Below are 15,556 nucleotides of genomic sequence, written 5' to 3' on the forward strand. Positions count from 1 at the left end.
TCTGAATTTACTTGAATGTGAGTGTAAGTTCACGAAAGTTATAAAAGTGATCTCCTAAGAAGAAGTTACATAGATACTAAAATAATACTTGCTACTGCTACTAAATATCATAAATTATTACAAACTGTACCAATAATCAAATGCATGTGAAGACAACTTCAATTTTCAAACACATTGAGGACTCAGGTTAGAAGACCCTGATATATGAAGAAGAAAATCAAAGAACAGTAAAACGGGTAATTTTAAGGAAAGGGTCCTAAAATTTTTACCTACAAATCTACTATTAAAAGAAATACCTATGTTTGTAGGGTATTGTCCATAATATAGGAAAAACCCTACAAAACTTGTTCCAAAATACAAAACTTTTGGTAAAAATGTTTTTTGCCTTTATCTGACTAGCAGAAATTGTCCTTAACCATTGTCATTTGGCTTCTTTTTTCTACAGAAAATGTCTTTTTGTTCAATAAGCAGCACACTAACCCACAGTCATTCTTTGTAAGGCTATTACTCACACTTCAAGATCTGATGTTCAGACACTGGCATTCTGCTTTCATGACAAATACTGGAATCTTTGATAATGCCTTAATGTGAATGTCTGTCTTTGCCCTAGCAGCAGTAACAATAGCCTTTAGTTAGATTATACAAGGTAGCATTTTCCATTACCCTAGAACTTAGTGTTAATGAGATCTTGCAGCTACTGAATCACTGTACAAGCACAAAATATGAGCTATGAGTTCACAGTGTCTTTTACAATGTGGAAACAGAGAACTGAAACACTCCCATCCTCAATGTGATTATATATAAGCATCATGACCATGCAAGACAGAAGAGCTGATGCTAAGGCATGCAATTTCTTTCCAAGCATTAATGCACACTTTTTCTTCCAAAACAGAATTCCATTTTTTCCTGCTATTTCTCAAACCAATGAAATTTTAATCTCTAGGGACAGGTAAAGATAGGAAACCTGTGACAGTGTGCACACATCCCTCTATTAATTTTATAACAAATAAATTAATGTCTTGCCCACCCTACCCAACCCAAAATGTACACCTCATCATGGAGGTCTAGGAATCAGTATATGCTGACTAAACTTAACTTTTCAAGGTTATCCTTCCTTTTTATTATCATCAGTTCCGGAGACGGAGAAAAAGTTTGTACTCGCCCCCCATGCTAACAAAACAAAATCTTTCTGTTCTATTAATTTGATAATACAGTTTTCTGCAACAAACTATACTCAGATTCTTTTCCAACAACACCTAAAATAGTAAAATGTAATGTCAATACAATGAGGAGCTAACTTTTTAATTACTATACATATGGTACATAGAGACACAACACTTCATTTCAATGAAAAAATAATAAATTCCAGGTTTTCTTGCACTAAATCAGTTCCCAATAAAAATTTAGGTGATCTGTTTCTCTTCTGTTATACAACATTGAGAAGAAAAATACTAGGCAAGCACCAATACCATGAGGGAAAGAAATTGGTTCTGATTGATTCTTGCTATATAACAAAGTAATACTGCGAATATAAAATGCAGGAAAACAAAAGGATCTTGATTACACATTTGGAATGGAGTTGTTTAAAATACTGTACCTGTAGAGGAACAGATCTTTGGCCAGGCGCTTTGGCCCAATGATTTTGAAGATGATCTCATATGTTTCAAGCGCCTTGCGATGAACCCCTCCCGGCAGAGCGGGGTGCAGGCATTGTGCCAAGCGCTTGCCTATCGTCAGCTTCTTGGGTACGACCTGGTACTTGGCGTTGTTCTGCAGCACCTGGCAAACCAGCACAAAAAAAGGAAAAACAGCACAAAAGATGTTAAACATCAAATGCACATTTTATAAAGGAAATCCTGGATGTGTTTCATAAGTCAGCACACAAACCTAAGTTACAAGAAAAAAGCCAAGGCCATTAAAATCTGCTGTGGAGCCTTTTCTTTGCCATGCTTTTCACTTATACACTCATTACAGGTAATATTGCCAAGGCAACTTCGCTTGTAATGGGCTTCTTGCCTACAGCTTGTCCATTTGTCATTTACTCATCCATTTGAGGACAAAAATTGCTATTTCCATTTCATAAAATCCATTATCACTAGCTCAAAGAGGACTAATAAACTGTGGGTCATGAGTCTGGGATAGCTTTAAAGAGTGTGATCACATACAAAACTTTACCACTGTCTGAAACTATGCAATCACTTCAGAACTGGACAACAAGTTGCTTTTACATATTTTGATTTTTTTTTCTCTATATCATAGCCTTCACATTGCACAAACATGAAGCAAGAACTGCTACAATCAAAAAAAAGAGAAAGAAATGAGATTTTGTACAAAATAATGATGCCACTTCCAACTATAGTGTCATTTTCCTGAGTGGGGCTGCCTAGAAACACATACAACTGACTAAAACAAGATTTTTATGAATATCATAATCTGTATGCATTTGTGAAGTGCTATTAAAGATTTCAATGATATTGCCCATTAAAATTAACTGTTAAAATGAATCAGAACAATAGCATTCTCTGGTCCATAAATGATTGGAGCCTCATTTTAAAACTTATGCTTCATAAAACTACTGCTGATATTTATACCAGTACTATTTTTCACATTATTTCTATAACATTGAACAATATTAGAAATAAATATTACTAATAAAAGGGATGTTGCATTTATTTCCACTAGAAATGTAAATAACTTCTCCCTATAGTTCCAATTACAAAGGGTTCAACTCTAGAAAGAAAAGTGTTTGATTTGTTTACTCCATGCACACACCCAACATTCAGCTCAGAATGCTGAAATATTTGCAGGAGATGGCTGGAACCTCGCATTTCTGTACTTTTACACCAGAACCTTTTGCAATTCCTGAGTCTTTTTAAGAGCACTTGTCAGGCATACCTTGTTTAGCTTCCCAAGGGCTGATATTAAATCTGCCCATTCACTGGAATATTCAAAGTTCTTCAGTGCCTTGTCAACAGCAGCTACATAGTTCCTGTACTTGGAATCAGTCAGTAGCTCCAGCTCCTCCGTATTCATCCTCCCACGGTGTCCCCGCTAGAGACCAGCTTGCAATTCATGTACAGACATTACCTAGTCAAAAGTTAAAAGGAAAAAGTCCTGAAATGATTGTTAAAATATGTATAAGCAGCACTACATTTTCCTCAAAGACATAAAAAAAAAATTGTAATCAGGTTACAACAAACCATAAACAAAAGCTAACACATTGTAAACAAATATTAACAAATATTTAACACATATTCAACATGAAGTCCTACTAAAAAAACCCAAACAAATAATAAGAAACCACAACATCTCAAGCCAAACAAAAATCCCTGGAAAAATAATGCATTTTCTCTCCCAAAAAGCACTGTTTGTTCTAAACAATGCAATAAAGTGATTTTTCATTTTCTTTTACTTCCTCTGGGTCAATCACCAGAAATCCCCATCTTACAACAAACCAGCTTTTCTGCAAACAGAAGACATCAATCTTTCTGAATCAGTTCCAAGCAGAAGACAAAACTGAAGGATACATACAATAGTTACACACTATTCAAGAGGACTTCTGTGCATAAACACTTCCTTTTACAAGACTTGCTATGCTAATCCAGTGATGCAACCCTACTTTGTTTTCATTTTATTGTCATGCAGGTACAACAAAAGTACATGTTTACCAGTGTTCTGTAATCACAGGCTTTTGCAATTTGCCCAATATATTTTCATTGTGCGGTAGTCTACACCAAGTAATTAAGATATTTTAGTTCCAGAAACACCATGCTGTACTTTTATAGGTCATGGACTACTTTTTTTTTTAATCGCAGAGGTTAATTAACCTTTTCAAAGAAAAGAGCTTTTAAGGCTACATTTACCACAAGCAAATACAACTCAACGAGAAATGCTATTGCAGCACATCTGTGAAAAAGGCAGATTTGGTGCCCCTTTTCATGGAGGTGTTATTGGGGGAAACTTTTTGAGATCTCTTTTGTACTTGGCTTTAGAAGAGACTTCACATTCAGCAGATGCTGTTCTCTTCTGTCTCAATTAAAGGGAAATGGGAAGGAAATTGTATGCAGCAGTGCAGGCTGAAGCATGACTGAAAAACCAAACAAACCATGGAACAGGTATAAAGCAGTTAGTATTCATCAGACTTTCTTCTGGGTATGGTAAGGAAAGTTGCAAGGACAGAGAAAAACAAGAAAGTGGCAGACAAAATGAAAAGAGCTGGATGGAAGGAGTGAATAAAAAGGCAAAAAAATTACAAGGTTTCTGGACTCTTGATTCTGATGGCAGAGTAATAATGACAAACTGTCTCCAAGACAGAACAGAAATGCGAACCATTATTTAAAAAACACATTGAGTGTCAAATTGATAGATTTCACAATATCTCACAGGCATAAAGCACTTAGATACCACTTTTAAGTTAAAAAAAAAAACCCAAAACCAACCCTTTTCACATGGTTTCATTTTATAATAACCATTTTTGAATTAAATCCCAAAAAAGATCAGGCTTGTTCTGGAAAACTTGTAAAATGCCAACAGATTTTTCAAAGAGACAGCTGCACAACCACCAAGGCCTGATCTCCAAAAGTGAAATAAAGTATTAACACTGAAAAAAGAAGAAAGAACCAACACATAAAAGCAGCACAATTCAAATTTTTCCAGGCATGGTGGATGGGGAAAGAACTTGACACAGTAAATAATTCTTTTTGAGTGAAGAATGCATCAGAATCCTTTTTATCCAGCTAAAGCATAAATGCAACACTTATGGCTGAGGGGGAGACAAGGCTCTGTCTTCCTCAAGTGCTTGAAATACCTGAGAGCTGAGAGTGGCCTGATAAAGGATTATCAAAGGTTAAACAAACCAGGTAGAACACAGGGTTGAACAGGTAGCTTCCTTTCAGACTTAAAAACCAATCAGAACAATCCATTAATTTTGAAAACAACATACATTAACATCTTGGTCTGTACTTTTAGACAAGTCTACTGCACACTGGCTGTGCAAATATAATCATCATGAAGTTTTGTACTGAAAAGAAAAAACACCACTGTTTTCTTAGTACTCTACAGTTATGGTCTCACTTTTCTATCTCAAAAATGTTGGTTTTTTTAAAAAAGAATTTATGCAAAGAATTTCTTGCATACTTTTTCCCACAAAGAAATCTCAAGTTTAGACAAATCATAAGTAGCCATAATAAGTGAGGCACCCAGAGAGGATAATACATAAATGTATGTATTTTTTTTAATAAACCTTGGACTTTTTCTATTCTACAATCATTAAAATGACAGGAATGTCAATTGTTATGTGTTCTCATCCATGAAAATAAACTTGTTTACTATGGTTTTCTTTTTGTTTAATCTGAAGATATTCCACAATGTAGTTTTTAATCTTTCCATGTTTCCATAATGTATTCTTATCAATACTTTCCTGTTCTCTTCATTTATAAGAAAAATGCAGAAATAAAAACATTTGATTTTACAGCTGGTATTTCAATACAATGTAAAGCTTGGTAGTGTCTATTTATTTCGAAGTATCACAATCTTATTCTTCCATGGCTTTCTAGTTTGAAAAAATGAGTTAAATAATAAAATTTGATATATAAAAATTGAGAAATAGCATTTTCTGCTACACCATCACACCGCTTACAGAACAAAGCATTTATCTAGCCATTACACAACCACCATTTGGCATGAGGGCCAACTTTCCTTGCAGTGTTCTTTATTTGTTTCTCTTTTTAAACAAAGATATGAAGAGAACCATCCATTGGGGCTTTTTTTTTCCCTTTTTGTATACCAGAAGAGATGAGTCAAGTGTCTCAGATTGAAGGTTTAGTCATTCTCATGAGCCTGGCACAGGCAATCACTGACCTGTTAGATGGCCATGACTTTTTAAATGAATGTCAAAAAGCAAATATGCTTTCTGTCCCAGCGGAAAGTTTACTATCAATGAGGAAGATGTACAATACACTTTCAAATAATTTTATATAATTATATTTAAATTATGAGTGATTGCAGAAGAAGGTCCTGACACTTACTACCTTCTACTTCACCTTCTAGTGTGGATTAAAATATGGAAACCACTCAATTCTGGGTACCCCTGGATGTCTGTGAAGTCTTGCACATGACTGTGACAAGGACACAGGTGTGTGGGGCTGTGGCTCTTCAGCTGAGGGTTGTGCATAGTGCATAGAGCAGCCTCCAGCTCCCTTCCCTGATGAGGTGGTACTGGTTTTCCTCCAACTCGTGTTCAAACAATACTGCTTCAGCTGTGTTTGCACAGCAAGTGCTCATTCTTCACAGCTGTTGCACCTCAGTGCCTTCTGTCTCGCCTCAACACAAACTATTCACCTGTTTAAGAGGCTTTAAATGTTTTTCACTGAAGCCAAAGGAATGTGGAGAGGAACAGCAGCATCACCAAATCAATTCTATAAATGCAGCTTTTATCTGGATTCTATTCTGATTCAATCACAAGGTTATAAGACTTGATTCATAAGCTCTCCCTTATCTATTTTACCCCAAAATTCCTCTTCAGGTTTGATTTGCTCCTATTCCACTCCTGCATTTTTCAAGCATCAGATAATTGCTCTATTTTTATGTTTCACACCAACCTGCAATACTGAAATACTGGTACAGGTCCAGTGGCTGATTGTGGAGTACAAATCTGCATACATCAAGTCACTTCAAGAAATCTCAAGATTTTTTTCCCAAGTACTGTAAGAATCTGAGCTCACAAGCTTGCTCCTTTGAATTCCTCAGGGTTTCTGCTTTGCAATGCAATATTCCAAGGCATTTTTTAAATTGTGCACCATTTCAAAGGTGGCTATGGGATGCACAGTAAAAGAAGTAGTAGACAATTAAAAAGCAGATGACAAAAAATTCTAATTTCACTGTAGTGATATTGCTTTTTAAGCTGTGTATGGTGCCCACATATTAAGCCAGCAACTGCAGAAAAACATTTGTCTTTAAATAGACTCAATACAAACACAGATTTGAATACAAAGAAAACAGAAGCCTTGTCATTTGGTAATTTATTATGCTTTGCTTCCCCTCAGAAGCATTTAACAACATGAATAGCAAAATAAGTCTTGCAAATCCCACACCAGACTCTTCAGATAAAATTCATATACAGAAAATACATACATTCTTCTATAACCACAGATAAAGATTTTCCAATAACAACTAATTACACTGTTTCTAGATTGAGTTTCCACAGTCCTCTTATTCAGAATTTTTCAAACAGGAATCTCTGATGTCTTCTGAAGAATAAGAACCATTTGAACTTGGCCAATTGCTACTCAGTAGAATAACAAAAGAAGAATCTCTCCCATACTACACAAACAAACAAAACAAAAGAACCCCACCTAGCAGTATTATTAACTATAATTAGCCATTATGTCATTAGTATCCTTCAACAGTCTACAACACTTAGTAAGATTTAATATTGTAATTAATAACTTCTCAGTACACTTTTCTACCTAGTCATATTCACAAGTGGACACAGCCCATTATATTTTTCCACAGAAAAAACAGCTCTAAGTGTTCAAATTTCACAACAAAATTTAATTAATTCAAATCTATTTAATAATCTGCATTACACATACTGGCAACTTCTAAATCAACACAAGATGTTTTCCTGGGAATTATATCAAAAAAGAATTAAATGCAAGAAAACCTATGGCTTGTACTACAGAGGTTGGCTTAGGTACCCAACTGGATGTGCACCCTCCTTACTTATAAAGCTACAAAACAAGTTTATTTATTATTACAGAAAAAATCAAACTGTCAGTAAACAGAAAATAAGTACATTTTTCCTTCTTTTCCATGTTCTTCACAGAAAAAAGACTGGAATAAACCTACCACAGAGCACAGTTTGATGCAAGTACAATCAGCTATGTAAAATGTTCTTTCTGCTATTCCTGTCATATGGTCTTCCAAAGGGTGGCTTACACTAGATAGGAGTTCATAAAGAGGAACAAACTCTTCTAAGGATTTGGCTGCTCTAGTTACTACTTAATAAAACAAATTTACAATTATAAACAAACTCTAAATAAATATGCTTTAGAGCACAATTTCTCTGAAATTAAAAAAAATATCAAATCTATGTCTGTTTATCAGAGGGGAGAAGAAAGCGACCAAAGACTTCTCGCTGTCATGGACAAAAACATATATCTTCCAATTGCCTCTTAGAAACTGAGTTTAGGGTGACAATTTTACCCTCTATTCAATTCTATTTTATTACAGCTTCTCAATATATAACAGGTGAACTACAAAACAGTTTGATATACTGCAATGAAATTTTAATTTTGACTCCAGACCCACCAACGGAACACTTCTGGTTTCTTTTCTTTCAGTCCTTGAGCATCAACCATTGCCTGCATACTGCTCAGGAATACCTTAGTGTTTCTGGCAAAGTATAACAGACATCATCTTTTCTAACGTTAAGTACTTTTGCACTTCATAAATGCCAGAATTTTACACTAGAGTCTCTACTTTTAAAGTATCATTCTTCATGAGATCAAATCACATATTCAGATTTCACAGATCTGAACTTATATCACTCAGTAAAGGAAAGATGATGATTTGCCTCTTTCTTACAGCTCAGGTCAACCATTAACTAAAATATTTTCTTCTTACTAAAATAACTTTTCCCCATTTTCCTGTCTTACAACAAATGATTCCTGAATTATCTATGCAATAAGTTATAGCTTAATCAGTGATCATTTTACATCCAAAAATCAACAAAGCTCCAGATAACCTTGCTTCTTATTCTAAATTATGCTAAACATCTAACATGTCTTACTAAAAAACAGATGGCAATTTAAGTCAGAACTACATAACATAGAGAAAAATGGGAAAAAGCTTCCTTGAAATTGTGGTTATTCTTCCACACTTACTTTCAAGTACTTGTTTTGTCCCCTTCTTCCCTTTGTTGACCACTGTATTTGAAAAACCAATATGTCAGTCTAAATCTAGAACTGGTCACTATTTCCCTCATATTCAATTACACATTTGAAGATAAAAAAAACAAAACAAAAAACCCAAAAAACCCCTAAAATTTACCATTCACTCAACCTGACAAGTGTTCAGAGTGTTGCAACCATCAGAGTGCAACCATCAGAGAAGTGTAAACAATTTGATTAAAGACGTTTTAAAAATAATTATTTCATTCTCACAGCTGACACTTGAACAATAACAAATATTTAGGAAGGTTTTTTTTAAATCATAGAATGTCTTGAATTAGAAGGGACCATAAAGCACATCTAGCTCCAATTCCTCCGCCATGAGGAGGGACACCTTCCACTAGAACATGAAATATAATCTGGAGTCACCAGTCACGTTCACAATACCAAGCTAAACAGAAACATAAAATCCCTACTCTAAAGTTATGTGTAACATTGTATATTGTGTATCAACTACTGGACCAAAAGAAACTGTTGCCATGCTCCAAAAAAAGATTGGATCGCTCCTCAAGCTGGTAGGGCCTTTTTCAGCTATCCACAATCAAACCTGCAACATCATCCCAGTGTCAGTTCTCACCTTCATAAAGAGCTCCTGAGACTGAATATTAGCCATAAGGCTGTTGGGGTTACTCGGAACAGGATATGGAAGGAATTTACCTGCCATAGCCACATGCATGGTAACCACAAGTTCAGGGGGTTGGAAAAGCCCTGTCACAGGGAGAACGAGTGTCCTGGTGCGAGCACAGCCGCGCCGTCGCCGTGGCTCCGGCACCGCCTGTGAGCGCCGGCAGCTTTGTGCCTTCCCAGATCCCCAGCAGGACTGCCCAGCTCTCACACACACCCTGCCCAGGGAACACTGCCCTCCCTGGCACAGCGCTGCCCAGGGAACACTGCCCTCCCTGGCACAGCGCTGCCCAGGGAACACTGCCCTCCCTGGCATAGCACTGCCCAGGGAACACTGCCCTCCCTGGCACAGCACTGCCCAGCTCTCACACACACCCTGGCCTGGAAACACTGCCCTCCCTGGCACAGCACTGCCCAGCTCTCACACACACCCTGGCCTGGAAACACTGCCCTCCCTGGCACAGCACTGCCCAGCTCGCACACACACCCTGGCCTGGAAACACTGCCCTCCCTGGCATAGCACTGCCCAGGGAACACTGCCCTCCCTGGCACAGCACTGCCCAGCTCGCACACACACCCCTGCCCAGGGAACACTGCCCTCCCTGGCACAGCACTGCCCAGCTCTCACACACACCCCTGGCCTGGGAACACTGCCCTCCCTGGCACAGCACTGCCCAGGGAACACTGCCCTCCCAGGCACAGGACTGTCCTGCTCTCACACACACCCCCTGGCCTGGGAACACTGCCCTCCCTGGCACAGCACTGCCCAGCTCTCACACACACCCTGCCCTCCCTGTCGAGTAGTGCTTGATAAGTACACCACATTAAATAGTTATCTTCTCTCCAGCTGCCTGAGCACAGGAACATGACAGCCTTACTTAAATAAATGGTAATTTATTTTCGCTTTTGTGTGTTTCAGCCTCATGTCTTCAAATAGTCCCTATATTCCCTCTGAAAAGAATTCCTTTTTACCTAGCCAGCTTTTCTTTTCCAAGCATTTATTGAGAAGAGACTTATCTTGAGCTATCCTTTTTCTTTCTTGCATATTTCATACTCTCGTCAAATTCGTAAGTCAAATTAATATGTAAAACATTTAAAATAAATAAACAACAGCAAAAAATCCATAGCAAACATAACAATGAAATAAATTCAAACAAGAAACACTTCATTTACAGTTATATTTTTTGCAAGTTTTTTTTTTTACACTTTGTTTTAAAGGAGAGTTTGCCAACTTCAGGACACTTTTCAGCTTAGTACACAAAAGAAAAGACTTGGACAAGGTTCACTGTCTTACATTACACTTGCAGTACTCTGTACTGAGAGAGAAGCTTTGCTTCCAGGGTAATGCTGTGTCTTCACATTGAGACTTCTCAAAATATTCTGATACGCAGTTTAACACAGAACCTACCATATTAGCAACAAAAAAGTGGTAGCCAGGTAGTTTATTCATTTATTCTTTGCTCACAATAGCCTTTCATTAATCCATACCCATTGTGCTAATATGTAGCTTCAGGTGGGTTTAACATTCTGTCTCCAAATGATCCTGATAGGTCTTTTCACAAAGGCATAAGTCAGGAGCTCTCATATCCTTTTCCTTACCTTACTTGGATAACCTAATGCAATGCATTTGGGTAAGACTTGGTCCATCTTCCTTTTTTATTATGCCCTGAGGTCTAAGGTATTAGCAATTAATTAATTTCAAGTTTCAACTAATTTCTATAATTTTATTCTGATTTTAATTCTGAAATAGTGTCATACGTTGTGCATATATCTCTGCATTATCTAGACTGCGGTTACATTTTTACAATGCATCTGGTTTCCCAGTTCCAGAGGTAGATTTCAAAGGAATTTGTAAAGTAGAATCCTTTTCTGACTATTCTGAAAATGGTGCCTGGACCAAAAGTTGTTCACTCTCCCTATCCTCAGAAGTAAGCCACAAAAGACATAAATAAAAGGTTAAATTTGCTACAATTTCTGCAAATGAAAAACCCAGTTAGGCACCATTCCCTGATTTCTAATTATTTTTTAATGCTTATACTGAACTACAAGTTTCTGATAAAAATAGGAATGTGTTGACTAGTAAAACTATTTACTGATTCTTCTTGGTGTTTCCTTTTCATTTCTAGTTTCAGTTATTGGGAGAAAATGGTTGATCCTGCAGTATTTCTTCTCCCCGGCCTCTCAGAGGGAAACATCACTTACTGTTTCTATTTATCATTCAGCTTCTTTTCAGCTACAAGTCAGAGCAACATGGTTATTAATCTGGAAGACAATTTATGTGCATACAGAAAAAATACTTCCATTTTCCTATTTCATGCTTTAGCAGGCATCATTTAGTGCAGCCTCTATCTCCTACTTTTTTCAACCCTTCTCAAAACAGAGGTTCTTAACAACACACTTCATATCTCTTCTTGGTTCTTCTACACACTGCAGATTTAACATAATAGAGCTCCACCAAAGACAAAAAAATGAGAAAAGGAAGAAAAGAATATCAATAAGCATTTTCAGCCAGCCAACCCAGAGCAAGCAGTCATTCCTGGCTAAGCAAGAAGACATTGAAGGTGGACAGCAGGAACGGTGGCCAAGAGAACTGAAGGCTCTCTTGGTGATGAACACAGGGAAGTGTCCTCCTTGTATTCAAACAGAAAACAATGGCAGGAGATTACAGGCTGAGCCCACTTACACCAGCAGAGTACAGTTCATTTTCTTCACAGTGGCTGGTAGAGGGCTGGTTTGGATTTGTGCTAAACATGGTTGATAATACAGAGATATTTTTGTTATTGCTGGACAGGGTTACACAGAGCCAAGGCCTTTTCTACTTTTTGTACTGCCATGCTGGTGAACAGGCTGGAGGTGCATGGGATTTTTGGAGGAGACAGAGCTGGGACAGGTGACACAAACTGCCCAAAGGGATATTCCAGACAACATGACATCATGCTTAGCATACAAAGAAGGAGGAAGGGGTGGGTCATTTGTAATGATGGTGTGTGTTTTCTTCCAAGCCACCACTAGGTGTGATGGGGCCCTGCTCTCCTGGACATGGCTGAACAACTGCCTGCCATGGGAAGGGGTGAATTCATTCCTTGCTGTGGTTTCCTTGTGTGTCTGCTGCTTTCCCTATTAACCTGTCCTTATCTCAACCCATGAGTTTTCTTCCAATTATCCTTCTCATTCTCTCCCTTGTACCACAGGTAGGGGAATGGGGCTTGGCTGCTGGCTGGGCTTGAACCACAGCACCACCTTACCCACACAGCTTGCTGTGCCTGCAATGAGCATTTCTAATGGTCTGCATGGCATGCCAATAATTTTACACGGGAAAAGCACTGCCTATGTTGTGAACAGAACCATCCACTCAAATGCACAGCCACTCCAGCAATGGAAGATATAAGATACCCTTTCTGTGCAAAATGCTGTTTAAATATCTACCATCACAGGTGCTACCAACAAGTTGGGAAGTGAGTTAGAAATGCAGCCTCTCCCCACATCACTTACAGGCTGCTTAGTTACCAAAAGTGCCAATTCTCATGTCAATGAAAACAAAATCACAAATTATGCTGTAAATATTCTGCCTGTTTCCAAACTGACATCCCCCCTCATAACATTCATACACACTATTTTGAAAATTACTGTACATTTTGGATAATCACAATATTTAGGCATCACACTGTTACCAAAAGGTCTACCGTATTCCATCCTGTTTTTGAAAAGGTACCATGACATGAAAAAAAAAAAACCAAGAAAAACCCAAAACCAACCAACCAACCAAAAACCCAAAAAACAACAACAGAAAAAAAAAGCCAACCCCAAAACAAGCAAAAAAAAAAACCCCTACAAACAAAGAGAGCAAATTTGATAGCCAGGCCTGCTTAAGTATTTAACACAGGCCAAACCTTGGCAGCAAAATGAAGATACTAGGATCTTCAACCTAATAATGCAGCCCTTTATTACCTGCAAGTATCTAGCCTGTTACTCCTTAGATACAGTCTTCTCAACTCTTCACACTCCTACAGCTGGAATTCAGATGTCAGTAACACTGCAGTTAACCTGAGAACAATAACACTTTCACTATTACTGCATACTGAAAGAAGATCTAGGAATGAAAGGGTTCCTGCAATCAGCAACAAAAACAACAGTTGAGTCACCCAGAATAAGCTCTTTAAAACCTGCACCTCATATCTAACATATTTTAGGTCACTTAAAGAGATAAATTGTTCAGGCTTCTCTGGTTATTGTCACAGGTATGAATATATTATTTCTGAAAAACGTTTAACACCAGAAGCTGTCATATATTTACGCTTTTCGAACGGGCATCACAAGATTTAAGGTCATCTCTGCATCAACAGATGAAATTTAACCCTGCATCACACAACCCAGTGACAGCCGTATGTCCCATGTATCCTTCCAAATACCACACGCAGTAACTCCAGCAACCGGGAATCTCACCTAAAAGAGGCCCGCAGCCCCCTGGACGCTCAAGGTCAAAGCAGGACGACCCTAGCAGCCCAACGCCAAGCTCCTTCCCGGGCAGGCGGAAAGAGCTCCCTGGGGAAGCTCCACCACGAAGGGCGAAGCCAGGCCCCGCCGGCCGCCGCCGGTGCGGGCGGGGGCAGAGGCTCCACAGCCCGAAACTCACCCGGGCGCGCTGCGGGGGGACAGAGCACGGTGGGGAGCGTGGACAGGTGCCACAGGTCAATGGATGCAGCGTAACTAACAGGCCATAACCGCTTTCCCCGGGCTCCTCAGCACCTGCCCCTCGCACACAGCCTAGTACGGCCCGCCCGCCCTCCGCCACGACGGTGCCGGAGCGGAGGGGAGGGGAGGGGAGAGCAGAGCAGAGCAGGGCAGAGCAGAGCAGAGCAGAGGGCCGGCTCAGCTCGGCTCCAGGCGCGCACCTTCCCCAACACCGGAACGGCGACGGGGGTGGAGGGAGGGAAGCGGGAGCGGGAGCAGCCGCCGCTGGGCCGCGCTGCGTGCTGGCACCAAGACCCCGGGGAAGGAGCGGAGGGAGCGGCGTTACCTGAGCGACCCGAGCCGGAAGAGCCCGACCGCCACCGGCACCCCCGCGCCACCCTGACAGCTCCCGGCGTGCCCCGCGCCGCGCCCGCCCCGCCCGCCGCGCTCCGCCGCGCTGCGCCCCCTGGCGGGACGCGGGCGAGGTGCGCGGGCTCCGCGGGAGTGCGTGTTTATCTCGCGTGATGTCTACTGAGCTTACCAAATACAGCGCAGGTAAACATGGAAAGTGAGGGCTTCTTTAGAAAATTGTAGTGCTACAGGTTCCCCAGGGAAGCTGTGAATGGCCCATCCCTGGACGTGTTCGAGGCCAGATTGGATGGGGCTCTGAGCAATCTGCTGTAGTAGAAGGTGTCCCTGCTCACGGCAGCGGAGGTTGGAAGGAGATGATCTCTAAGATCACAGAATCAATTAGGTTGATAAGATCTCTAAGATCATCGAGTCCAACCTACGATCAAACGCTACCATGTTAACCACACCGTGGAACTGAGTGCCATGTCCAGTCTTTCTTTAAAACACCTCCGTTGGAATGTGATGCCCATTCCAATGTCTAACCACCCTTTCTGTGAAGAATTGCCTCTGGAAGTCCAACCTGAACCTCCCCTGGCACAGCTTATGACTATGTCCTCTTGTCCTGTCTCTGGTTGCCTGCCAGAAGAGGCCAATCCTCACCTGGTCCCTTCCAACCCAAACTGGTCTGTGATGCCATGATGTGATATTACCTTATGTTAGCAGTAGCTGTAATGGGATTTTTCTAAAATTTCTTGTGATTAGTATGCTTGAATCCTTACTACACATGAAAGTGTATGGGTGCCCACAAGGACGGTATTCAAAGGACATTTTACTGCATTGCAAGAGTGATTTTTCAACTGGCCAGTTCCACAGTACAAAGGGTACAGCTCTTAGACTGTAATCTGTTCATTTTAAGTCATCATTACAGTTCTCAAATTTAAGCAAGCTTCATAATAGCA

General features: G+C 39.8%; 1 protein-coding gene across 6 annotated transcripts in view; it reads right to left on the reverse strand.

The window, feature by feature from the left end:
* Window positions 1–14,661, reverse strand: part of DOP1A (DOP1 leucine zipper like protein A) — a 61,056-nt gene extending 46,395 nt beyond the window's left edge. For 5 of the 6 annotated variants that reach the window (XM_054279180.1, XM_054279177.1, XM_054279179.1 and 2 more), the window contains exons 1-4: window positions 14,593–14,640; window positions 13,524–13,619; window positions 2,896–3,087; window positions 1,598–1,779 (exon numbers count right to left, since the gene is read on the reverse strand). In XM_054279180.1, the coding sequence (XP_054135155.1) occupies window positions 1,598–1,779; window positions 2,896–3,033 (320 nt within the window). In that variant the 5' untranslated portion in view covers window positions 3,034–3,087; window positions 13,524–13,619; window positions 14,593–14,640. Of the gene's footprint in view, window positions 1–1,597; window positions 1,780–2,895; window positions 3,088–13,523; window positions 13,620–14,592 lie in introns of all 6 variants that reach the window. The other variant, XM_054279176.1, reaches the window with a different exon arrangement.
* Between the last annotated feature and the right edge of the window lie 895 nt (window positions 14,662–15,556).

The sequence above is a fragment of the Melozone crissalis genome, unplaced genomic scaffold (genome assembly GCF_028551555.1).
Source record: "Melozone crissalis strain CALT ecotype California unplaced genomic scaffold, PUWL_Pcris_2 ptg000027l_1, whole genome shotgun sequence".
In the NCBI taxonomy this organism is placed as follows: domain Eukaryota; kingdom Metazoa; phylum Chordata; class Aves; order Passeriformes; family Passerellidae; genus Melozone; species Melozone crissalis.